The 27,508-nt window shown below is 35.1% G+C and overlaps 1 protein-coding gene across 1 annotated transcript; it reads left to right on the forward strand.

Annotated features, from left to right (window-relative positions):
- Window positions 1–27,297, forward strand: CIP2A (cellular inhibitor of PP2A; the record flags this gene model as incomplete). Its single annotated transcript, XM_082654158.1, has 21 exons — window positions 1–102; window positions 4,934–5,081; window positions 5,889–6,001; window positions 6,847–6,941; window positions 7,467–7,563; window positions 8,785–8,907; window positions 9,066–9,211; window positions 9,594–9,669; window positions 11,954–12,172; window positions 13,680–13,839; window positions 15,135–15,276; window positions 16,355–16,454; window positions 17,959–18,077; window positions 20,248–20,443; window positions 20,906–20,980; window positions 21,075–21,185; window positions 22,518–22,714; window positions 24,742–24,855; window positions 25,104–25,186; window positions 25,927–26,066; window positions 27,127–27,297. The coding sequence occupies 21 exons, from the start codon at window positions 1–3 to the stop codon at window positions 27,295–27,297; spliced, it is 2,727 nt and encodes a 908-aa protein (XP_082510284.1).
- Between the last annotated feature and the right edge of the window lie 211 nt (window positions 27,298–27,508).

Raw genomic sequence — 27,508 nt, forward strand, 5'->3', positions numbered from 1 at the left:
ATGGACAACACCGCCTGCTTGAAGTCCTTGCTTCTGACCATTAGTCAGTATAAAGCAGTTAAGTCGGAAGCGAACGCCACCCAGCTTTTGCGGCACTTGGAGGTGAGGGCTTTCGGGGTGGCGGACGAGACGGGCTTCCTCGTAGCCTTCGGTCACTTGGTGGCCGGGATGTAGTGGTCTCAGCCTAGAAAAGAAAGGACAGCTCGTTCCCTCCGCTGCCTTTTTGTATTGGTAAAGAAGGCTAAAGATTGTCAGCTTTGAATTCCCACCCTCCTCTATCCCGCCCCAAGCCCCTCCGCGTTCAGCTGACTGCAGCAAGGGATGAGTAACTACTGATAGCCCTAGAAAGAGGGGGGTTGAGACAAAAGGTTGGGGGATTTAGGCCGTATTTGGAGTTGGTAGAGGAAAGAGCTAGAGCTGTTATCTTTTCCTTTGCTTCTTATGTTGGTTTTTCCATTGTAACAGAGCCTTCTCAAAATGTACAACAATTCTCAGAGGTGGAGGTCATGGGGAGTAACGATTAAAACTTGATTTACCCCTGTCACTAGGCAGTTTACAATCTGAACCTGTTGCTTACTGCTTTTATTTGAACTCATGTTGAACTCGGGCTTGAAAATTATTATTTAATCTTTCTCTGGATTAGGAAGCAATCTCCCTTACTAGTAATCACAGTTTTTCTTTACCAAAATTTATTGCTCAGTTTTTCAGTCCTAAAATGCTGAATTGTCACTTTTTCTGTTAGTTCCTAGTGATTTGCATCTAGAGTGTACTTATCTTATACTAAAAGTTATACTCACAGCTTTCTGTGATCCTATTTGTTTTTAGGCTCTTAAACTCCTGCTGTCATTAGTTATGCATTCAGGGAATTCCAACTAATAATGACCTCAGTTTAATAAAAAGTAATTAAGCTCAATCAAAGCTTATTTTAATTCTCTGTCGCAACTTCTGTTAACATAGAATTAAAGTTCTCTCTGTCGCAGCTTCTGTTAACATAGAACTAAAGTTCTCTCTGTCGCAGCTTCTGTTAACATAAAATTGAACATAATTTTTAGATATATTATTTGTTTTATTAATCTTATGATAAAAGGCTAAATTACCAACGGTTTGCAAAATACTACAGAGAAGGCAACAGTGAATGGCACAGCAACATCAGCCTTTGTTGTGACAGTAGTGCACTAACTGTGAATTTTTTCAAGCTTCACTGGTGCTCCTCTTCTTACCACTTCAGGAGCTTACCTCTTAACACTTTTCTTTTTTCATTCATTACCTCAACAAATCCCTACAAACCTAACAATGAAGGTGTTAGCTGTTAAATAAATGCTAGGGCTTTGCTTCTCAATGAGGATAGAACAGTGCAGTAGTGGACTCCAGAAGCCACAGAATAATCAGAGCTGTCAGTTTTATTTAAGAATTTGGAGTTAAGAAATTTAGATTCTAATCTGAAATATTACCTCTCTTTGAGAGTAAACAGTTGTGTTGTGAATCTGAACAGGGTGTTATCATGAATTGAAAGAGACTTCAAAGAAATTTGAGGCTTGGAGATTGGCTTCTTGGTACTGTGTTCCCAAAGTTTTCAAGAGGTTTACCAAAAATTCTTCGGCCATTTAATTGAGAGAGAACATACATACATTACATAAAGTGCATTAATCTTAAGTGAAGAGCTTGATAGTTTTTTTTAAACGTAAGTGTACACTCAAGTAGCTACCACCTGTCGTATGAGACAGAACATTTCCAACAACCTATAAGTTTTTCAACTATCCCTAAGGTTTCAGATAAGTGGATTAATATGTACGTTTGTGTCTGGCTTCTTCCTCTCAATATAATCTGTAAAATTTATTCATGTGGCCCACGTGCCAGTATTTCATTCTTTTTTATTGCTATTTAGAATTCCACTGTACAGAGGTACCACAGTTTATATATATCCTGTTCATGAGCAGCTGGGTTGTTTCCAGTTCTGGGTGGAATTATGAGTAACTCTGTTATAAACATTTTTACACATTCTTTTGTGGATGTATGTATTCATTTCTCTTATATACCTCATAGTGTAATTGTTGGGTCTTAGGGTAAGTTTATGTTCAGTTCTGGTTAAAACACCAGTTTTCCACAAGTTATACTGATGTATCCTCCCACCAGCAATATGTGAATTTTGCTGTCATTCATCCACACCACTCCTTGGTGCTCTCAGATTTTTAAATTTTAACTCTCTTGGTTGACAGTATTAATGGTGAATGTTTTTCATGAGACCTCATGAGAGCAACCTCATGAGAGCAACATCTGAGGATACAAAGGGTGATAGATGGTTATCATGTGAACGATTATTCACTCTGCTATCCTGCTGCGCTTCTGCTGCACTATTTTTGTCTTCTTGCAGAACCTTAGCTTTGGATTTTTTTTATGATCAGCAGAGCTGAGCTGGTATCATTTTTTTTTAATATAAATTTATTTATTTATTTATGGCTGTGTTGGGTCTTCGTTGCTGCATGCAGGCTTGGGCTACTCTTCATTGCAGTGTGTGGGCTTCTCATTGGCGGTGGCTTCTCTTGTTGCGGAGCACGGGCTCTAGGCGCGCGGGCTTCAGTAGTTGTGGCACGTGAACTCAGTAGTTGTGGCTTGCGGGCTCTAGAGCACAGGCTCAGTAGTTGTGGCGCACGGGCTTAGTTGTTCTGCGGCATGTGGGATCTTCCCAGACCAGGGCTCGAACCTGTGTCCCCTGCATTGGCAGGCAGATTCCCAACCACTGTGCCACCAGGAAAGCCCTGGTCTCATTCTTGATGGTGTTTCACGGCACTAATCTTATGTAATGATTATGGAGCAGGGATGCAGGAACAGTGAATCCCAGTTGTACCGCTGTCTATTATGTGTGCCTCAGTTTACTCATCTGTAAAACAATTAGTACAGGTTTATTATGAAGCTGAAAGGCATTAACATACATAATGTACCTAGAATAATAGCTAGGCCAGAGTAAGTGCTAGAGTATTAGTTATTACTGAAATAAGTCCTATTTGCATTAAAACATTCAGTGTGTATGAGTAAAGAGGAAAATATGCAAAGTGATTTTTTTAATTTTACCTTATAATAAATAATTATTATATCTTAGAATACTTATGTTGTTGAAATACAGGTCCAATCCTTAGGGAAATTGTATTTAAAGCAGAAGATGTCTTAATATTTTAGAGGGCTAACTGTATAAGCAGGCAAAAGGGCAATGCTCAGCAGGTTCCTTACCTCAAAATATTTACTATCATTATCTAATTTCACTTTTGGACCTGTTTTTTCAGTCTGATAGACTTTTACTTTAATGTTAAAATACATACTCTGTGGGAACAGATATTCTGAAGATCTCTTATCGGCAAAGCTTTACAAGAAAAACTGACATCTGGGCGAGGGTATAAAAGGGATATAGAAAAGAAAGAAACAATTCTGATTATAGTCTTTTTAAAAAAAAGTCTTTTAAGAATAAAAACGTTTAGGGCTTCCCTGGTGGTGCGGTGGTTGAGAGTCCGCCTGCCGATGCAGGGGACGCGGGTTCGTGACCCGGACTGGGAGGATCCCACATGCCAAGGAGCGGCTGGGCCCGTGAGCCATGGCCACTGAGCCTGCGCGTCCGGAGCCTGTGCTCTGCAACGGGAGAGGCCACAACAGTGAGAGGCCCGCGTACCGCAAAAAAACGTTTAGAACAGATTTAATCTAATCTTAAAGTAAATGATTGTTTTTTTATATTTATAGAAAAGATTTTCTTAATAATGAATAATATTCATAAAGCATTTTGAAAGTAAGTGGCTGTCTGACAACTGTTCCCAGCCCTCATCCCAGCTTACCCTTTCGGGAGGTGGTGCTAGTAGGCAGTAGGTAGTACGTTTATAGTGTTATGAGAGGAGTAAATAGTGAAATAACAAATAATAAAATTTTTTAATTCCTGACCTGCCTACTCAAAAAAATTTTTTTTAACTTCTTCTTTGTGATCTCTAACTTCTGGGCTTAGGTACTGTCTGGTAGGGAGCAGAAGGAATACTCACATAGTTAATCCCATGAATAATCCTTTGGATTTAGCTGCTTTCCACTTTCCATTTGCCTCCCTCAAAGAAGATGGAATTCATTTATTCGGTAAATATATTGATAGTAGAATGCTGATCTGTAGTCTGTGCCTTCATGGAGTCATCAATGTAGTGGGGAGGATAAGTATTGCTAAGTTGGCAAAAGCTTGCCGACTTAGCAAATAAAAGTGTAATGTACTATAGGATAGTATAACAGGCAAACCTAACCTAGTTAGTGGGAGAGGATTAGAGAAAGCTTAGTGGAAGAAACAAAATTGAGACTGGAATGATTACGTTAGTTAGTGAAGGGATAGGTGATCTTCCATGCAGAGGGAACAACATGTATGAATTTTCTAAATTGGGAAAGAGTGTGGCAATGGCACTTTGGAAGAACTGGATTTTTATTTGAAATGGAGAAGTGAAAATTGCCAATTCTTAACTAACATTTTTTCTTTTTTTAATATTTTCTTTTTTTAAAAAATTATTTTTTGTCCCTCATGACTTTTAAAGAGGGCTCTGTTTTGTTTTGTTTTGTTAATTTATTTTTGGCTGTGTTGGGTCTTCGTTGCTGCGCGCGGGCTTTCTCTAGTTGCGGTCAGCAGGGGCTACTCTTGGTTGCAGTGCGTGGGCTTCTCATTGCAGTGGCTTCTCTTGTTGTGGAGCATGGGCTCTAGGCGCACAGGCTTCAGTAGTTGTGACACATGGCCTCAGTAGTTGTGCCTCACGGGCTCTAGAGTGCAGGCTCAGTAGTTGTGGCACACCGGCTTAGTTGCTCCGCGGCATGTGGGGTCTTCCCAGACCAGGGCTCGAACCCGTGTCCCCTGCCTTGGCAGGCAGATTCTTAACCACTGCACCACCAGGGAAGCCCTAACTAACACATTTTAATGACTCTTTTCTAGGTAATTTCTGGACAGAAGCTCACCCGATTGTTTACATCAAATCACATACTACCAAGTGAATGCTTAAGTTGCCTTGTAGAGCTACTTGAAGACCCAAACATAAGTGCTTCACTGATCTTAAGTATCGTCAGTTTGCTATCTCAACTAGGTAATGTATTAGTTTCTCTTTTTTATTTTTTAGAAGATGTATGAATTTAGTATTTTTTTAAAGGGCAGTTTTAGTTATAGAATCTTTTGTAGAATGATTCACATTCAAAAGATTTCTTCATTGCAGGACCTCTCAGAACTATTTTGTATTGTGGATCTCTTGAAAAGGGAAAATTATATGCAGGCTTTCTTAAGATTATTAGAACAAAGAATCTGAAACATATCAAGGGTTCAGTGGTCTACAGAAAAGAATGTACCTTGGGAAATGCGGGCCTATTTATGAATTAAAAAATATGCATGTACATAATGTCTGTGTGAGCTACAGCGCTCTGGAAAGTCATAGCTAGTGATCAAAACATCATCCTTTTTTGATAGACTACACTGAACTTAGAGCTAAGGCTAAAAATGCAAGTGTTACTTTTTCTATTTTTCCCTACCTTACCTTTAGTTTTAAAATTTTCATTCAGTGGTTACTTTATTCTTGATTTGTGTTTGGGGGTGGAGGGGAGATATTTCTCTGTGTGATTATAAAATTAATACATGCTTATTTAAAAAAAAAAAAAAAACCCAGTGATACAGAAGTGATAACATAGAGCAGCATGTCCAGTAGATGATGAAAATGTTCTATATTTGTGTTGTCCAATATAATAGCCACCCTGGTTAAATTTCTGAATTGGAAGGTGTTTGTAAACAAAATAGCCATATCATATTTGATATTTTTATATAATGGTAAATTTAATATGAAATAAATTTTAAATTATTATTTATAAAAATGATCTATCTTGTGTCATTTTATTTTAACTTACAGCTGTAGACAATGAAACCAGAGACTGTCTTCAGAATACGTACAGCCTGAATAGTGTGCTGGCAGGAGTGGTTTGTCGGAGCAGTACTTGCCACAGTGATTCAGTGTTTTTGCAGGTATGTACACCCACACAGTATTTTCCACTTAATGCTCATTCTTCCTTCCTTATTTTCAGATCAAAATTGATAGTATCTATCGTAAACTGCTGGCTTACAGTGTACTATATGCTGGTATAATACCACATGATTAGGCACAGTTCTCACCATTAATAAATTTAAAAGCTGGTTGGTCACACATGTACTACTATTTACGAGTTTCTAAAGAAGAGAATTTTATTCACATCTAGCACTATAATTTAAGAAAAATCCAGATTATGACTATTTTGACAGGCTTATAAATACAGATGTCAGCTATTCATGTTAAACTTGTAATTTGAGTTGGCACCTAGTCTCAATCTATTGAGGAAACATTCTACAAAAACTGAAGCTACAGATTTGGTATTATTTAGCATAGACTCAAAGCTCTTATACCCATAATATTTCTCAACCTAATATGCCATCAGTTGTAAGAAAGAAAAACATTGCAAGTTAAACTGACATGCAATTTTAAAAATGGTAAAATAAGAAAAATATTTATCTTAGAATTGATAGAATATGTGTTTCAACTTGCATATAAGTTTAAGATGATTAAGTGAGCCAGGTTAATGACAAGATGCTGTTTGAGATAGAATATATAGAAATGTGTGAATCAGGAGATGAACTCTAAGGTCTAATTACTTGTGTGTGTTTAAGATCTCATTACTTGTATGTGAAGATAGAACCTTTTTAAGATATGGAAAAGTTCTTGCTCTAAATGCCTCCTAAAATGGTTACATGCTCAGAATATGTACAGGAGTTCATTCTTTTGAGCACACAAATGTGTTTTTATATGTTTATATTCACTGCTATTTTCTTATTCTCAGTGCATTCAGCTTCTGCAGAGGTTAACATATAACGTCAAAATTTTGCATTCTGGTGCCAATATAGATGAATTAATTACATTCCTGATTGATCATGTGTGAGTATGCAACCAAACATGTAAGCAGATAATCTACTGGTTTAACTAAAGCCGTGTAATAGTTCTATTTTTCTTAAATAAGTTTTTCCAACTTTTTAAACTGAATGAGGCTGATTCTTATTTATTCCTCTTAGATGATTTCAAGGATCAAGTGGTGTAAAGCAGCTTTAATTTTTATAACAAAAATTTATGAAATGAATTGATTGAGACAGAAAAACTTATTGAAACTGAAAATTATGTTTATATTTAATTTTATTGACCAAAGAATATACTGATAAGACAGCACATGGTTACTCTGACAATTATTTCTATATTTGTATGCTGCAATTGAGTAGGATCATTTAGTTTCAAAACATGAAATAAATGATCAGTACTATTCAAAGCTTGGCAGTCTTCACATGTTAATCAGATTTTTCTTTCCTTAGAAAAAGGAAGGAATTTAAATGTGTAAATGACTATATAATTTTGAGTAATTTAGAAGGAATCTAATGTTTTTATCTTTTATTATTTTTCTTAAAACAACAGTCAGTCTTCTGAAGATGAGTTGACAATGCCTTGTCTAGGATTATTGGCAAACCTTTGTCGGCACAGTCTTTCTGTTCAAACACACATAAAGACTTTGGTAAGAAGTTTATGAAATGTTTCTCTCTAGTTTTATGGTGGGCTCTATGCTTAAAGAAAATTTTTTTCACCTTTTTCTTAAAAAAAATTTTACAAGAATTCTCCTGTGTTATCCAGCTGAGCCATCAAAGTTAACAAAGAATCATATTGACATATAAATAACTTGACGTATTCCAACCTTCATACATGTTTAATTAAGACAAGTTAAGAGTTAATAAAAATGTTAAATACTAAAAGTTTTTCTTCTCCGTAGCATCCCATTATTTGTCATATTGAATAATACAAGAAATGCTAAATTATTTTGTGCTGATAGAAGGGAGACACGGGGCTTCCCTGTTGGCACAGTGGTTGAGACTCCGCCTGCCAATTCAGGGGACATGGGTTCGAGCCCTGGTCTGGGAAGATCCTACATGCTGCAGAGCAACTAAGCTTGTGCGCCACAACTACTGAGCCTGCACTCTAGAGCCCGCGAGCCACAACTACTGAAGCCCACATGCGTAGAGCCTGTGCACCGCAACAAAGAGTGGCCCCTGCTCACGGCAACTAGAGAAAAAGCCCACGCACGGCAACGAAGACCCAGCACAGCCAAAAATAAATAAATAAATAGATAGATAAATAAATTTATTTTTTAAAAAGGGGAGATATGCCGTTGGCAGTTGCATTTACCTCACTCTTGTATTTCCACAAAATCAATTACAGCTCTCCCAGAAATATTTATGAGTAAGTGCCTAACATCACTACCAGTACTCGAGATAAGTGAAGGCACTCAAGTGAGGTTAACTGAACTACTGTTAGAAATATATTAAATCAGGAAAGTTCATTGATTCTTTAAGGTGCTTTGTGAACAGTTCCCTTGCTATGCAATATTCAGTATTACTTGTTTTAAATTAAATAATATCTCATTTGTTCATGTGCTGGATTTTTCTGACCTGGTCTTATTTTGTTGGTGGAGGTTATTTTGAGCCATGGAACTGTTTGAGGAAGGTAAACATTTGCTCATAAACCCATGACTACACACTGCTCTTCACTTAGATTGTACCTGTCTATACTACTGTAAGCAATATGTAAAAGTATCATCTTACTCACTCCTTGAATGATCTCTTAAGTTGATAATGTTTAATAAAAGTTTACCTACTCTGTGTAAGATATACTTTCTAAAACAAAATGTAAGACTTATAATTTTTTTAATTCTAATTTATTTAAAAAATTTTTTCTTCCTCAGAATAATGTGAAATCTTTTTATCGAACTCTTATAAGCTTCCTGGCCCATAGTAGTTTAACTGTGGTTGTGTTTGCACTTTCAATATTATCCAGTTTGACATTAAACGAAGAGGTTGGGGAAAAGGTAAGTTTTTTTTTTTTTTTTTTTTTTGCAATTTACGAAAATAATTCTGAAGTTTATATTCTCTGATACTTTAAAAGTCATTGAGACTCTTTGTTGAGTTTTAGGATGGTCAACTTAAATTTTTTTGTATAATATACTTTTCCTGATTTGTTTTTAAGCTGTTCCATGCTCGAAACATTCATCAGACTTTTCAACTAATATTTAATATTCTCATAAATGGTGATGGCACACTAACTAGAAAGTATTCAGTTGATCTACTGATGGATCTTCTTAAGAATCCTAAAATTGCCGATCATCTTATCAGGTATGGTTCTCTGACAAATTTTAGGACTTTTTTTTAAACCAAGATGTATTTGTAGTAAACAAAACTGCCTTTTTAGATTTAGTAAACTTGGACTCTACTAATTCGCAATAGACTAAAATCAAAATGTTTTCATGTGCTTTATTCCCATTCTTTTTGCTCTCCTGACTTGAAATGTAAAAGTATAACAAGGGTGTGTGTGTATGTTTCAGTCTTTGTCTTAGGTATATAAGGTTGTGTCATTCTCCAAAATATACATATCTTGATTAATCTGTTTCAAAACCAGTTTTACATCTGAACAGTATGATTTATTTTATACAAAAGTCATTTTTAATATATCAGTTTCATAATTATCACTTGATGTGTATTTTTATTTTGAACTTAGGTATGAACACTTTTCTTCATGTCTTAATCAAGTATTAGGTCTTCTTAATGGAAAGGATCCTGATTCTTCTTCAAAGGTATATAAAAGCACAACTTTTCGTTTTAAAGTTTTTAAAAACTATAATGTGCAGAAAAATCTAAGTGCATAGATCTCTGAACCTTTACAAAATGAGCACAGCCATATAACCGGTATCTAGAGCAAGAAACAGAACATTACCGATACTTTGGAGCCCTCCTTGTATCTTCATAAACTGGCATAATCCCTTTGGAAAACTGTTTCACGGTGCCTGTTAAACACATGTACAACCTATGACACAGATATTCCACTCCTAGCTATATAGCCAGTAGAGACATTTCACCAAAAGACATGTAGAAAATGTTAAATAGAAAATGAAAGTTTAAAACTGGTACTATTTACAGAGCGGGAAAAGATATCTACAATACATATATTGAGCAAAGGACTCTTATCTAAAGTGTATCATTTAAAAATTTGCACCTATAAAGGAGAAAAAACACTGAACCCAAAAGATAACCTGAGAAAAAAAAAAAACCTTGAATTGGTCAATAAATATGAAATGGTTGCTCAACTTTATTAATCTTCAGGGAAATGCACATTTAAATGGTAATACAATACCAGTACGTACCCACCAGATGGTTAAAATTAAAAATGTGGATAATATCAAGCATAGAGAGAATGTAAAAAATATAGAGTGTCGCTGTACTCATGGGCCAAAAATTGGTACAGCCATTTATGAAAACTTATTATCTACTAACATCGGATATATGCAACTATGACCCAGCAATTCCACTCTTAAATATTTACCCCAAAGAATTGAATACTTGTGTTCACCAAAAGACATGTACAAAACATAGCAGTACTGTTACCAATAGCCAAGAATTGTAAACAACCTAAATGCCATCAACAGTGGAAATAAACTGTAGTATATTTATACATTGGAATACTATAAGCAATGAGAATGTGTGAAATGCAGCTGCATGCGAAAATATGAATGAATCTCACTAAGATAATGCTAAGCTAAAGAAGCCAGATGTAAGAGTATACACTATAAGATCCTATTTATATATAAAGTTCCATGTGAGTTTTTAATATAAGCTGGCAAGCCGATTGAAAAATTTATACAGAAATGCAAAGATCCAAGAATAGCTAAGGTAAAATTAATCTCTGGTGTCAGAAATCTGATGTGGAGTAGTGGTTGGAGCATTGTCTGGGAGGGGACACAAGGGGACTCTGGAGTTTTAGTGGAATTCTCTTTCTTGACCTAGTTGCTAGTTATACAGGTGTATTCACTTTGAGGAAAACATCTAGCTTTGCAGTAGCAATTGATATGTTTACTTCCCTTTATGTTATACTTACAGAGAAAGTGTAAATGAGAAAGTATTTGCTTGTATGTGCAGAACGTATCTCTGGTAAGATAAATAAGAAACTGGTAATATTGTCTGTTGCTTCCAGAGAGTGTAGTTAAAGGTCAGGCTAGTACCTTTGACTTTGGAACCAAAAGAATGTATTACCTATTCAAAAACAAGTACTGCAATTTATATTTAAAAGAGAATAAGTCAAAGAGTTTATCATATGTAACATAGTAAATGCTAATGGGCTGCATTCTGTTAAAAGCAGACACTATCAGGTTAATTAAAACACAAATCCCAATTGTATGCCATTTATAAGAAACAGATGAAGAAAGGTAGAAAATAAGTGAGTAGGCAAAGAGGTACCAATAATTTTTTTTAATGATAAGTTGGTAGTAAATGAAATACGGTAGAATTTAACTTAACAGCTAGTAAACAAGTTGATGTGGGATGCTATGTAATGGAATAAGGTTCAGTTATGAAGCAAGGAAGAAATGAAGTAGAATAGGGAGGCAGGCTAAGGGGCTGATTGCCACACTGTGTAAACAATATGGAAGTAGCCATCCTTAAGCTTTTAAAGCTATGGGATGCCACTTTTAAATATTATCCTAAAGTATGCTTTATAGCAGTTCTTAAATCTTAGCATGATAGCAGGTATTCTTAATTACTAATTTCATTTTTTCATTTTTGAAGCAACATGTTTGTGCTGAAAAAAAATTAAGTACTGTAGAAGGTATATAAGATTAGTTGAGGTTGCCCTTTCTTCTTTGGCTCTCACTATCCTGTTATTAGAAGTAACTACCATTAACAAATTTATTTGTAACCTTCTGGAACCTAGTGACACATTTTGAAAAATAATACTTAGAAAAATTGGAAGCAATTTTTATTTTATTTTCTTTAAAAATGTATTTCATTTCCAGCTTCATTTTTTGGTTGCTTTGTGCATTCAAGTCTAATGAAATTGACATTTAATGAAGGCTTTATATTGCACAGGTTTTAGAATTACTTCTTGCATTCTGTTCAGTGACTCAGCTGCGCCATGTGCTTACGCAGATGGTATTTGAACAACCTCCATCTGGCAGCACCATTCTGGGAAGCCGTTCTAAGTGTTTAGAACCTCCTGTAGCTCTACTTCGTTGGTCAAGCCAACCTTTGGATGGATCAGAAAACTGTTCTATTTTAGCACTGGAGTTGTTCAAGGAAATATTTGAGGTACTAGAGTGATTAACAAATTGACTTTTCCACTTTTATGATTCTCAGTGAACAGTTTGTTTTGTAAAATGTTCATAATAAACTTCCAGTTGTTCATACACTTCAGGAAAACTTCTCAATTACTAACTCCCTACCATTCAGCTACTGAATTCCTTTTTTCTGGCAAGGTCACAAATATCAGCGAGAATTTTGTTTGTTTGTTTTCTCACTAAATAGCATATATACTCCTTTCAGTATAATAAGTAAAGGTATTGACTAAGATTTGTATGGGTTGTTGGTGAATGACTGTGCTTCTTTCAGTAGTCACATTCTATCTCTCCATCTCAGTAGATACTGTCTACTGTCTTTATGGAATGGATATATAGAACATTGGATTAAGTCAGTCAAATAGAGTGGAGCATGCCAGGTACTTAGGATATAGACAGAAATCCTTTCCATAGAGGCCTTTACATTCTGGTAGATTCTACTCTCTAGGTCATTTAGTATTCTGTACTATTCTCCCTGTTTTTTTTGTGGTACGCAGGCCTCTCACCGTTGTGGCCTCTCCCGTTGCGGAGCACAGGCTCCGGATGCGCAGGCTCAGCAGCCATGGCTCACGGGCCCAGCTGCTCCGCGGCATGTGGGATCTTCCTGGACCGGGGCACGAACCCATGTCCCCTGCATCGGCAGGCGGACTCTCAACCACTGCCGCCACCAGGGAAGCCCTCTCCCTGTTTTTATACCCATTCTGTCTACCCCAGTGTCTTAGTAGAATGTTTACCCTCTCATGACTGGATCTTGTGCACAAACCAAAATGCTTATGAGTGATTAAATATATTTGTTAAGGATTATGCACAAATTATTGTTTCATGTTGATCTTGACTGTTAACAGTTTTTGCATTTAAAAAGTGCTTTGAGATTCTTGATGGGAATTATTTGTGGTTGTAAAGTATTAAGACCATTGTCTGTTATTGTAATTACATTTAGCAAATTCGGGATATTTGTTTTCAGTACATACTTTTAATTTAGAATAATTTTTAAATCACAGATACAGTCCACTTTAATAAGTCTTGTTTGCATTCGATTAACCCAAAACCTTACTGTTCCATTTGAGAAAAAAGTCATCATAGCCCTCAAAACTGGATAAAAGGGTAGATTTTAAATCGGAGACACAGGTCAAAGAATTTTTGAAGTAATTACAGTTGACCTTTGAACAACATAGGTTTGAACTGCTTGGGTCCACTTATATGTGGATTTTTTTTCAATAGTAAGTACTACAGTACTACACAATTCAGGAGGTTGGTTGAATCCGTGGATGCAGAACCACAGATACAGAAGGCCAGGGCCAACTAAGTTGTACTGAGACTTTCGACTGTGTGGTGGGGTCAGCGTCCCTAACCCTTACGTTGTTCAAGGATCACCTGTATAAGAAATTTAAAGAGTGTTGCAGTTCAGTGATGACCGTTTATGCATTCTGTATTCTATCTCTGTTTTTATTTTTAATCGTTGGTGGTGGTTAATTCTCCAGGATGTCATAGATACTGCTAACTGTTCCTCAGCTGACCGTTTTGTGACCCTTCTGCTGCCTACATTCCTTGATCAGCTTCAGTTCACAGAACAAAATCTAGATGAGGCCTTAATAAGGAAAAAATGTGAAAGGATGGTCAAGGCCATTGAAGTTTTGTTAAATATCCTTCAGTATAAACATGGAAACTACTTATTTTTTTAGTTGTATTTACTGCATTTTTGTCTTTATAATTTTGTCATTTCTCATGCTTGAATCTTTTCAGAATTACTGAACTCAAGTTTAAACTTACAGACCTGATATTCAAGGATGAGTCTCTTAAAAAGTTATCTAGACTTTTTTCCCCTTGTTTTTCTGTGTAAAACTTTTAAGCTAAAGAATATTTCCAGAAATGCTCTTTAAACTTGATCTGTACATTTTTATCATAATTTGAGATTAGGAGATATATTCTAAAATAACTACCCTGATACTCTCTTTTGATGCAAATTGTTGCCCCTGGATGATGTGTGGTGCCATTCTTTGATGGAGTGTAGCAGAGAAGAAAGAAAGATTGGTAGTTATTATTTTAGCTTAGTTTTTTAGCTTGTGTTTTAAAAATTAACACCTCTATAAATGTTTCAATAAAGATGACATTAACACTTGGTTATAAAAAAGATAACCTTGTATTTCAGAGCAACAAGAATTTGCTCAACTTTTTCCTGCCCTAGAGCAAACTCTGCATCTCTTTAATCTCTTCTCTGAGCTGCTGCTTCTTAATTTTTCTCTTTCTTGATGGCAGTGATTCTCAACTCTGGCTATGTATTAGAATAATGTGGAGAACATTTAAAAATACTCTTGAACATTACTTCCAGCTATTCTGATTTAATTAAAGTAATGTGAAACCCTGGGATGGAGGAGTGTTTGTGATTGACTGTTTAAACTACCCAGGTGATTCTAACGTACAGCCAAAGTTGAAAGCCACTGCTGTAAAAACACATGATTATTTTGCTTGACCTTAGAGATACTATCTGTAAAATATTCAGGCTTTCTCTCATTGAGTGGTACCAAACTTAACCCTTTTTAAATGATAGATATTCAAATTAACTACAGTACAGGAAGAGAAATTGAGGAATAACAAATGAGAAAATAACTTCCCTTATTTCAACAAGTATTTATTGAACCGTTGTGACACCTGTTAATAAAAAGCTAACATCCCGTAGAAAAGCAGATCCTTCCTCTGTTTTACCTTTGAGTCAGAAACTTTTGATGTCAGTCCCATCTCTTGCCACTTGTCAGTCACTTAAGTGCTCTGAGCTCTAGTTTCCTAATCTGTCATTGAGCTAATGTAACAATAATTACACCAAATTGCAGGAACAAGAATAATTTGTATGAAATCATCCTAAAAGCTGTAAACAGCTATAAAAATATAAGGGTTTTGTTTCTGAGAATTTTTTGTTTGTGCTCCTTAACAAAACTTACCTCTGTGTGGAGATGATGCTCTAAAAATGCATATTGCAAAAATTCTGACAACTATCAAATGTACCACTCTGATAGAGCAACAATTTACATATGGCAAGATTGATCTGGGGTTTGGAACAAAGGTAGCAGATTCTGAATTGTGGTAAGTATATGAAATACAAATGGCAAAATGGTAATAAAAATCAAAAGATGTAATGATTCTCATTCCTTTTGGAGGGTCATCCTTGGGTATGTTCTGCTAAGCCAAGGTATAACAGAGAATTAAGAAAAATATTTTCATGATGAATTTTTTTTAATTCGTTTAATTCATAGATAACATGCTTCTGAACAGAGGTATTAATATCTGTGATTTATTTTTCATTGTTTAGGTTTGTCTTATTTTAATTTGTTGTGATTCTCTAAGGGTCTTTTATACTTCTGAACATTTTTTTTCTAGAGTTCCTTTTTGACATTGCCTGAGTATTTTTATATTCATTTAACTTTATATTTTGAAGTGAAAAAGCATGAGAACACAGGGATTGTTTTTATTTCAAAGAAATCCATCACTGCTGAAGGTTTCTAATAACAAATACAACTCTTCTTTAGCATGTAAAGGCTTATGGTTAAATGTGGATTTTCACTGATAGTAATGAGATTATTTTATCCCTTTTCTCCCCCATAAATTAAGTCCATCTAACAAGTCTTTGTTGAGGACCTGCTAAATGCTGAACAGTGATTTGTTCCAATTTCCATGAATGTCAAAACTGTCAATAATTACATTCCTCAAGAACAAGAATTATCTCTTTTTACTTTTTTGTACTCCTTTTCAGTTACAAGGCTGAGAAAAACGGCTTAGTATAATTTATTCAGTAAATATTAGATATTCTTTATTGCCTAGGGTTGCCCTCTATTGTTAATATTTTAGTGACAAGGCTAAGAATTAAATGAATCATGTTGCCAATGCTGCTAGTAATTTCAAGCAGAAAGTTGAAGCATATTGGTATTTGAGATTAGAAAAAGAAACACTGTCTAAACTTAAACTATTAATGCCAGTTTGTTCTCTTTGGATCTTGGGTTATAAGGATGTTGGTCTCTGATATTTTTTCTTCTCTTAAACAATGCTTAATCTTCTTGAGGTATAAGAACAAAGGTTTTGGGTTTTTATTTTCTTTAGATGTATGGACAGAAATAAGCTAAGCAATTTTTGAGTTATTTAAGTTAAATATGACTTATTTTTAAAGCAAACTTGCTGCTGATGTAATTTTGAAAACTCTTGATTTGATGAACAAACTTAAACAGTTGGTTCCTGGTATGGAAGTAAGCTTCTACAAAATCCTTCAGGTGAGTTTAAACTCTTCAAATATTGAAGTTGATTTATATATAAATGTTTCCTATTATATGTTTCTGTTGTAATATTCTTAGTCTTTAGAAGATTAATGTTTTTCTTAGAACTGGCCATTGGAAGGAAGTTTAAAAATTGTTAATTGTCTTACATGATTATAATATTCTCACTACACAGTTATTTTACGTAGTTCCACAGCAATTGAACATAAGTGCTCCTGACTCTAATGTATGGAATGTTCACGATAGCGGTGCTTCCACAGCCTTTTCCTTTTTTGTGTCATGTTTCCGGTTTCTTCATTTGTTTCTATTGGCATTGTGGTGGGGGGAGTGGTATTTGTTCTGGGGTGTTTGTTTTTGTTTGGGGTTGATGAGGTAGGGTTTTAAGACAAGAGGGAGACTCCTGGAAGAAACGGACTTGATTGTGAGTGATAATAAAATTAGAGAGGTGTGCAGAAAATAGTTAACTTACAGATTTCAATAATAATAGTAGCTGAATAAGAGCTCTAGGTGTTTACCTTGATATCCACAAAACTTGGCTTTTAACAGATATTTAACAAACATGTGAATTAAGTTACTATAATAACACAGATGTCTCCAGTGCCTGTATAGACAGGGTAGAAGCCAAAACTGGATCCTTAGGCAGGGTCTACTTATACACTTTGAGAGCACAGTGCTTAGGAGATGGGGGTTCAGATGCTTACTCCACCATTTCTTAGTCAGTGCAGACTTGAGCAAGTTACTTCACCTCTCTGAGCTCCAGTTTTCTTGACTACAAAGTAGAAATAATGATCCCTGTTGATGGGAAGAGTTATAAAGGGTTACCATGAGGGTTTTGGAGATAAAATCCATCTCTTAATAGTTCTGTGGCATTAGATTATACTTGAGTACCTATAAAACACTTAACATTCTAAAATGTTGATAATTATAAAGATTTATATTTTAATATTTTTCTCTGATTTTATGTCAATAAAAATTTTTTTCAGAATAGATGATTTGAGGCTTAGTACTAATGTAAAATTTACTGACATGACGGACTTACACTTTAAAGTATAATTGTTACATTCACTAAATTAAAATTTTTTATTGAGTTAATTTGAATTTTACTTTTATTTGTTACTTTAATTTGGAAATGATTAGCCATTTGTTCTTCTAGCCAGTTTTTCTTTTAAATAGTAGCTAGAAAAATAAAACAGTAACTCAAAACATCATTCAATTGTAGGTGATATTTAAATTACTCAAAGTATTTAAGACATGATTTTCATAGGCACAATAAAGCATTCAAAACCTTTGCCAGAGTTTTTTAAGCCAACCTTACTATTGATTGTATAGACAGTTATAACAAGGTAAAGACTAATTAAATACATTCAAACATCAGGTAGAAACACTTTCGAATTTGCCTAGAATTATTTTATGATTTAGGTCTATTTATTCACCTTACTCTTAAAAACCTGACATTATTTATTCTTTCTGCCTTTTATTTTCTGGTTTCTGATTTACTTAGGATCCTCGCCTGATTACTCCCTTGGCTTTTGCTTTAACATCAGACCGTAGAGAACAAGTACAGTCTGGATTGGGAATATTATTGGAAGCTGCTCCACTGCCAGATTTTCCTGCATTAGTGTGAGTTATAATCATTTGCAGTGTGTCTCTTGTGGTGCTGGAATACCCTGCCATGTTTCTTTAGTAGTCCTGAATATAGATAGATTGGAAAATTCGTGAATTGAAGACTTCATTGTAATAGTAATTTTTCAAGTGAAAAAAGTTTTTCAATTAAAAAAAATTTGATTCCCACAATTAAAAAGGCCAGATGTATACTCACTTAGGGAATAGCTAGATCCATCCAGGTGATTAAATGTATTATCCAGATGCTACTCCTCTCTGTCTCAACACCTCTTTTTAACATAGTAGCTTCTGTACTAAGCTTACATCCTACGAGTTTAGTTTCTCCATATAAAGAGTTTTTCTTTCCCAACCGTTTGAGTGATAAGTCTAAGCATCGCTTTCATTGACCAGATCTGGGTCGTTTACCAAGGAAGGGATTCCTAAAGAAAAAAATCTGTTATTATCAGAAGGTGGGATAATGGCCGGGCAGAATTATCTACTATGTTCATCTATTTTAAACATTAAGAGAATATTTGCAATTAGGTTTGAAAAAAATTCAGATTTTCGGTGCTGTGTGTAAACTAAATGGTTGACAAAATGTCTAGTAGGGTTCTACTTTAATTTTAATAAGTTTAGGTAGTTTATATGAATGAATTTACAAAAGTGGTTTGAATGAACTGAGACAGTTGTTAAGTGGTAAGACATTCCTGTATGCCAGGGGTCAGCAAACTCTAGACAGCAGCCAGGAGCTTATTTTTATAAATAAAATTTTATTGGAACAAAGCCACACCCATTCATTTTCCTACTGTCTGTATTGTCTACATCTACATTTATGCTACGACGTTAGGGTTGGGTAGTTGTAACAGAGACTGTGGATCCTCAAACCTAAAATACTTAACTACCTTGTCCTTTAACAAAAAGTTTGCCAACCTCTGCTATTTCTGTTAACTGACTGAGCAAACTCATTTTTCAGAATTAATAATTTAAGTAGTCATAAATTAAGAGATGAAGAACTGTGGAAAACATGACCTAGAGACCATATAATTGAAATTCCTTTCATTTTATCATATTTTTTAACAACTAAATGGATAAATAGAGAGCTTCTCAAGTTACAAGGTAGACGTGTATGAGGCTGCTTTATTTTGTGGTAGCTTGCGTCTTCAACTGTGGTAATCTGACATGAAGCAAAATCCCCCACGCTTCAGAGTAGAAAGCTTCAGCTTGACTGAAAGGTGGAGTTTCACCCTGTGTCTCTGTATGTGCAGCCTTCCTATCATTTCACTATGTCTTTGCCATCCCTCCCTGTCTTGTGTTGTATAATTTTCTCTTTGGACACTATCTCAGATGTCCACTTATGCTGTTTTATTTATGTCCATTTATGCCTATATTTACATTATCTTAGTTTAATAAGGTGCATTTATATACTCGATGGGTAGGTAGGTAGGTGTGTAGGTTGGTTTTTTGGAGTGTGTTTGTTTTATTTAAACATTTAACAAATGTTTAAATAAGGTGAGGGCCAGCTTGTGCCAGGCCTTCTTCTAGGCATTTTGAATATTGCAGTAAATTAGGGGACCTTCTGTCATGAGTTTTACAAAATGTTTCATAATGAGCATGTCACTATGGGTGGAGGGCCCGAGGAAGTGAGTCTGAACTGAGATCTGATGATAAGAAGGAGCTGGTGCTGTGCAGATCTAGGGGGAAGAGTGTTCTAGGTAAAGGAACAACTCGTACAAAGGCCCCGAGGCAAGAACAAGATGGGATAAATAAATGGCAGGGGCAGAATGGAAGTCAGGTTGGTGAGAACATACTGACTGAGAAAGGGGAAGGGCAAAGGAAAAAGTAAAGGCTAGGTGATGTTGCCCATGGTTAGAAGGATGTTCTTACCAATACCAGTAACTTTGTATTTAAGTTTTACAAATAATCCACACTCAGAAACTAGTTCTGACGCCTCCAAACCAGAGGTGGAGTTGTCATTATAAAGGGTTATGAGTAGAAAAGAGTTTCCTCTGGCAAATTTAGGATATTTACCCAAATCCTGCTTCATCATAGATTCCAAGATTATTTCAGAAATATTTGAAGACTTACACTCCCCAAAAGACCCATTCTCATTGAGTCCCTAATTCTGTACCAACTCTGCCTTTTGCTATATTTTCATATAATTATTTCTCTTTTTTTGATTCCCATTCAGGCTTGGAGAAAGTATAGCAGCAAACAACACCTATAGACAACAGGAAACAGAACATATGCCCAGAAGAATGCCTTTGCAATCATTGAATCACAGTTTTCCAACATCAGTAAAATGTTTAACTCCTCCACTTTTGAAAGATAGAGTTCCTGGATTGAACATTGAGGAATTAATAGAGAAGCTTCAGTCTGGAGTTGTGGTGAGTGAGAAATAGCCATTATAAGTAGGATTCTGCCTGGAACATACCAACTAAATATCAGCCCTTCTTATAACATTTATCTAAACAACTTTAGATGCAGATTTGATCATTGAAACTTTATCTTTTACTATAAAAAGTGGCAGTATTCTGGAAAGTTTGGAAAGAGGAAAAAATCAGTCATAAAATTCCTACATTTTAACATGGCTGTCATCTTCCCTTAGTCCCCCCTAACCAGCTCAGCCTCCCGCCGCCCCGCACCACCCCCGACTTGAATGTACTTTAAATTTCCATGAGAGTATCAGATCTTACCCAGATACTCTTTTGCAATAGCCAGGTTAGTGAAATGGTTGCGACCTGCCTGGTATGACATTAAGTTTCAGTGATTTAGTCTCACATTAGGCATTTGTATTTTTATTTTGTTGAGCGTTAACAATTTCTGATTTTTTAACTATTAAAACCCAGGTAAAGGATGAGATTAATGATGTGAGAATATCTGACATAATGGATGTATATGAGATGAAACTATCCACATTAGCTGTGAGTACAAGCTTATTTTAATTATGTGTAACAGTTAAGCTTTAAGAGATGTTTTCTAGTAAATGATGAAGATTAATGATATGTTTTCTTACAGTCCAAAGAAAGCAGGCTACAAGATCTCTTGGAAGCAAAAGCTCTGGCCCTTGCACAAGCTGATAGACTGATTGCTCAATATCGCTGTCAAAGAACTCAAGCTGAGACAGAAGTGTGTACAATATAAAGACACATCTGATGAGTAGAAAAATAAATGTAGTAAATAAAACGTACAAAATATTAGTTTTATTTTCATGACTCTGATTGAAGTAAATTGTCCTTAGCATTTAACTAGTATCCCTCTGTCTCGAAACTGTCTCCCCTTTAATTTTGGTTACACAATTATCTTCTGATTTTTTTTTCCTACCCTAATGTATACTCTTTCCTATATCCTTTTTTTCTACTCACCCCTTAAATGTTGAGTTTTCCAGGATTATGTTCTAATCCCTTTTCCCTTATTTAGGTGATTCACGGTTTCCAGTCATTACCAGAATGTTAATGCCCCCAATTTTATATGCTGAGCCCAGATCCTTTTTCTCAGGCACTAAATGTCTCCTGTGTAGCTCCATTTAAATATACATCAAATACTTCAAACTCAGCAGAACCAATACTGAACTCATCACCCTCCCTTTTTAAAAATGTATTGTTTCTTATGTATTCCCTGTACTGTTCTTAAGAGTTTTCCAGACAAGAAACCTGGAAATCACACAGTTTACCTTCTACAATTAGTCATTCACCAAGTTCAGTTGAATTCTACCTTCTGAATAGCTACTTTTTTTTGCATTGTCTCTATTCTTACCACTGTTTGCTGCAGGTCAAATTCTTTTCATTTTTCACATGAATCTCAGCAGAGCCTCTGATTGGTCTTCCTACCTTTCCTTCCTGTCAGCCACCCTCAACATACAAAGGCATCTTTCTTCTGTATTTAGATCTACCTTCCCTTCTTCCTCCACAGTCATCCCTGAGGCAGTACTCTGGTTCCATTGCCCCTGTGCTGAATATCCTTCAGTGTCTCACCGTTTAGCTCTGAAGAGAGTTTAAATTCCTTAGAACTTATTGCATTCTCTGCAGTGAGACATATTAGATTGCTTTTCAGTTTCTGAAACTTGACGTACTCTTCTGTTTTCTGTCCCTGCACTTGCTCTTCTGTGTCTGGAATACCTTTTCCTCTCTTTCTCTAACTTTTAATAATCCTTCAGATGTTAGTTTTAATACCTCCTTTTCCCAGGAAGCTTTCTCTGGTCTTCTCCTTCCCGCACTTCCGGTGGTCCTCCCTCCCTGTGCTGGCTGCCCTGTTTATAGTACTTGTTACACTATGTGAAAATTGTATGACCCCACTTTCACCCTTGATGTTGGGGAGCAGAACTTGTCCTCTACCCCTCTAGACTGGCCTAATGATTAAATTGACAATAAGACAGATTTATTTGGCAAATCTTTTAAATTGTAGAAACTGAGCCTATTATGTAAATGATAGTGGAAGAGTCTCTATTCCATTTTCTTTTAGGCACGGACACTTGCTAATATGTTGAGAGAAGTTGAGAGAAAAAATGAAGAGCTTGGTGTGTTGCTGAAGTCACAGGAGGTTGAATCAGAAAGAGCCCAGAGTGATATTGAGCATCTCTTTCAACATAATAGGAAGTTAGAGTCTGTGGCTGAAGAACACGAAGTACTGACAAAATCCTACATGGAACTTCTTCAAAGGTAAATTAATAAAGCAAAAGTTTCTGTGTAAGGTTAGAGTCTAGAATGAACACACGGCATTTCTCTTCTGTGTCCCTAAAATCCAATTCTGAGGATTCATATATTCTGATGATACTATAAGGTAAGTAGTTAGCAAGAAACTTATGTCATAGTGCAATGAAGTATTGCTTACTCAAACTCAGTGTCATGGTGGGAAACAGAATACGGGTGTCTCTATTTCTTTCCAGTTGACGCTACTTCTTTCCTTTATTCATAGAGTCATCAGTCATCTGGGATGTTAGCACCTCAAGGATAAGTTTTGTCCATTTTGTTCACTGAGAAATCCCTAGGGCCTAGAACAGTGCTTGATACATGGTTAGACACTCCATAAATAATTGTCGAATGACCTTAGTTGTCACAATTCATATCAGGTTGAACCATATGAATTGGCCATTTCTGAAGATCAAAAGTGGTTGAATATTAACAGTTGTCATATAATTCAGCCTAATAGCATAGAAATTTGGGTGTTCATGTTTAATTCACCCTTAATTTGTAGTCAGTATTTCTCTTTGATGTCCTTGAATGTAGTTTACTTATATGTATGACTGTATCTGCAGAATAAATTCTTATAGGTGAACTGCTGGTTTAAAGGGTGAGTGCTTTTAAATTTTTGATTGATTGCCAAATTTCCCTCCAAAAAGGCTATGCCAATTTATATGCCCACCCACTAAAAAAGTATGAGACTGATCGTTTTTCCCTCCCTTGACACTTTTTATCTTTTAAGCCAGTTTTAAAACTTATGAATTATAAGGAAGACCAGGAACAGTTATATACTTTCTACCAAACAATAAAAATAAAAACACTCTAGTTAACTTGTTTCTTGTTTTTCTTTATACTTTAAGACGGTTAAGATTTGAAAAAATGTTCTTCTTTCTGTGGTATTAATGTAGAGATGTAGAAATTTTTATCTTTGCAAGGTCCGTGTGCTTATTTTATTTGCCCATCAATAAAAATGAAGGGTGGAAAATGTACAGCATCTAGAAAATTTGTGAGGACAAGGTGATTTTTAAACAGGATATTTTCCCCCAACAGCTTTTTCTGAAGTCTGATTGTTAGAGGCAGGCCCGATAAAGTGGACTATTTGTGTTAAGTCAGGGTATAAGAGAAAGTAGGCAGTGGTCCAAGAGAAAATGGGCTTTCTAGGACCTGCTTATGTTCCAGACGGTGATTGAGGGGTGGGCCCAGAAGTAAAACTCCAGCTTTGAGGGGCCAGGTGAGTAACAAATAAATGAAGCTGGCTGGGGAAGATCATTTGTAATGGTAGGAATATCTAAAGGCATTCAAATTCAGAATTTTAAAAACTCTGTGTGGGACAAGTAAAACACTTTACTGGCCACATTTGGCCAGTGCCACCAGTTTGTTTGTCTTTGTAGTTAGAGGCATGAAAACATTTTATGCTTAAGATAGTTAGGTGTCAAAGTATTACTTTGGAAAGGAATTCTTTTATGTGGTTACCTTGCAGGTAAAAATAAGCAGGACTATAAGATGCAGAGCTATAGAGGCAAGAGAAATTTAGAGTCCTCAACTACTTAATTCATTAATTTGACATTTTTACTTAAACATATATTATGCCCAAGAGGCCAGTGATGAGAGGTGCAAGTTTAATTTCTTTTGAAGATGTCATCCTTTTATAGAAGTTGTTTCAATTTCTGGACTTAACTATAAAGATAGAGGCATGTATTTTATAGCAAATTATGTAATGCAACATTATCTGTAAATGAAGCTCTTTATCCATAAATATGAAGTTAAAGCCCCACGTTTCCACTTCATAGTAATTTTTACCTCCTCAGTCAGCCAAAACATATCTTTATTATCTTTTAGAGTTAAACTAACTCTGTTTATATCCCACTTGTTCATGCAACATTCCTCCTCTTCCCTGCAGTATATGCAATTTGATCAGAAGAAATGGTAAGGAAGACACTGAGTTTCTTTTCTCCATCATATGTGTTCCTCCATAAAAATATCACCTCATCTCCTTGTCTTTTCAGGAATGAAACTGCTGAGAAGAAGAACAAAGATTTACAGGTCACGTGTGATTCTCTAAATAAACAAATTGAGAGTGTGAAAAAGTTGAATGAGTCACTCAAGCAACAAAATGAAAAGTAAAATCTCTAGTTCTTTATTCTAATTATTTTGGATTTTTCAAAAACAAAATGATTCCCTGTATATAGAACATTGATTTTTATAGATAAAATTAATGGAATTATTACTTATTGCAGATATAAAGTGCACATTTGGCAGAAGTTAAGGGTGATTACCATTCTTCGGAATTTCCTCTTAAAATACTTGGGGAGAAAAAGAAATGATATGATTCACTGATGTTTTCTTCTGTATTGTTTTATAACTTCAGAACTATTGCCCATCTAATAGAGAAAGAAGAACAGAGAAAAGAAGTACAGAACCAACTGGTAGACAGAGAATGTAAGCTAGCAAGTAAGTAGCTTATTTAACAAATTGTCTATATTTTAACCTATCTTGTGTTGGAAGAAAATCAAAGCATGAGTGGTTTTTAGTTTGCTGTTTCATTATTTTCTACTTCTCTCATTTTTTTAAACCTTAAATCACATCTTAAACAACTCTCCTTTTCTTGCCATAACATTTTACAAAGTAGTTTAGTTAGATTGATCAAATTGAAAAAGCAATACATTTTTTTGAAATCTAGGAGTTATAGGAAATGATTGCCCTTTTTAAAAATAAAGATTTTTTAAAGAATGTAACAGCAGGTGGCAGTGCTAGGTAACTTTTAGTTACTAGCTTCTTAATGGTAGTAGTTCTGAAATGATCCACAAAAACATTTTTGTTCTAACTCACTTGACTTAGAGCACAGACATCTACCTATATAATTTTTCATTGTTTTCTCTTGCCTTTTCTTTTCTAACCCTTAACTCTGAGGATTGTCCTTCCTCTCATTACTGTATATTGTGTTTAGAACAGAGGAAGAGGGAAAGACATGGAGATTTGGCATTTTCTGTAGAATACTGGCATAGGAGAAGAGTTTCATGGTGTTTTTTTATTCATCAAGTACTGTATAACTTTTATTTCTAGCAAGATGTTCTTCTTCTTTCTAGTTGTCTCTTTTTTGCTTTTATATAACATAATAGCTTCTAAACTTTTTCAGGGTAATGTCAGTATAGGACCTTAGAGTACAAAGCTGACTGTTTGTTTGTTTTAAGACCTGGCGCAAAAAATAAAAGTACAAGAAGAAAAGATTGAAGTCTTACAAAGAGAAACGGAAGATAAAGAAGAAGCCATTGGTGTCCTTAGAAAAGAGTTAAATAGAACAGATCAAATAAGAAAAGAATTGAGCATTAAGGTAAGAATCTGTTGCATTCTCATTTGCAGTAAAATGAAAAAGTCTTATTTTGTGAAAAAGGTAAATTTGGATAAGTTAATATTCTGTTTCTTTAGTAATTTTGCTTAGAAGATAATATTAGAATCTCAAAGTGATTTGACAATAGGTTTGTTATGAGGGCTCTCACAGTGTGAAAACTTGTACTTCCTAAAATTATTACACGTTAATTAAATGTATACTGTGTTACAGCACTTGCTGCTTTAAAGGGGGCAAAGGATACAGAAGGGGGTTCCCAGTTCTTAATGTCACATACAGGTAGCTACCTGTATATATGTATATAGCTGCATCTCTCTACTTATAGGGATGGTGATAATAATAATCGTAGTTCGTATTTGTTTAGAACTTTATAGTTTACAAAGGACTTTTGAAATGTTTTTCTTAATCTTCCTCCCTTTAACAAATATATTAATATATAAGTATTAATAAATATTTTCATCCTACAAATGAAACGGAATCTTGGGTTAAGTTACTTGCTCAGGGTTAGTCACATAGCTAAGTGAAACAGTAGACTTATATATTCTAAGGTCATTGTTCTTTCTACATTATCATGATTGCTTGAGTGCAGTAGCCATGAATAGTGCTTTCTGGACCATCTACCACCAGGAAGATGAGAACAGACCAAGATTTTAAAAAGACTGAACAACTACAGAGCATAAGTGACAGAAGAGGCATAAAATTTAATGCCACATTTACAGATATCCTGGTTCTACCTTAATGTGTTTATCTTAATAGTAATTCTAAATGATAATATGTAGTATTTTCTGCAAAAGTCCAACTGCTAGCATTGACTTAAAAAGACAAATTGAATGTGTCTCCCCAATTTGTATTATATTGTTTATCAACTATTGATCTTAAACTTACCATATAATTGTTAATTAAAATATAATACATATCGTAATGTATCTTTTGATATGGTTGTCTTACAAATAAAAACTAAGGACATCTTAAAGCATGTTTCTGTGAAGAGAAAACATGCTAAGTTTGTTTTCTTCAATTTCTCTCCCCCATGCCCCTTTTTTAGGCTTCCTCCCTAGAAGTTCAGAAGGCTCAGTTAGAAGGTCGTTTGGAAGAGAAAGAGTCCCTGGTGAAACTTCAGCAAGAGGAGTTGAACAAACACTCTCATATGATAGCAATGATCCACAGTTTAAGTGGTGGGAAAACAAATCCAGAAACTGTGAATCTCAGTATATAGATATTATGTATTTTTCTACTGGGAAGGTGGGGTAGGAAAGGTAATTTGTGACTCCAAAACAAGAGCAAATTATTATCTAATTATTAATTTAGTAAAGAACCTGATCTGATACATGTTTTTATTTGGTCTTAAAGTTTTACTTCTTGTTTCTGGATTTTATTGCTTAAAGCTTTCTTTGGTTTTTACTTCAGAATATTCTTCTTAGCCTCCA

This window comes from Grampus griseus (genome assembly GCF_964374135.1).
Source record: "Grampus griseus genome assembly, chromosome: 5".
Classification (NCBI taxonomy): domain Eukaryota; kingdom Metazoa; phylum Chordata; class Mammalia; order Artiodactyla; family Delphinidae; genus Grampus; species Grampus griseus.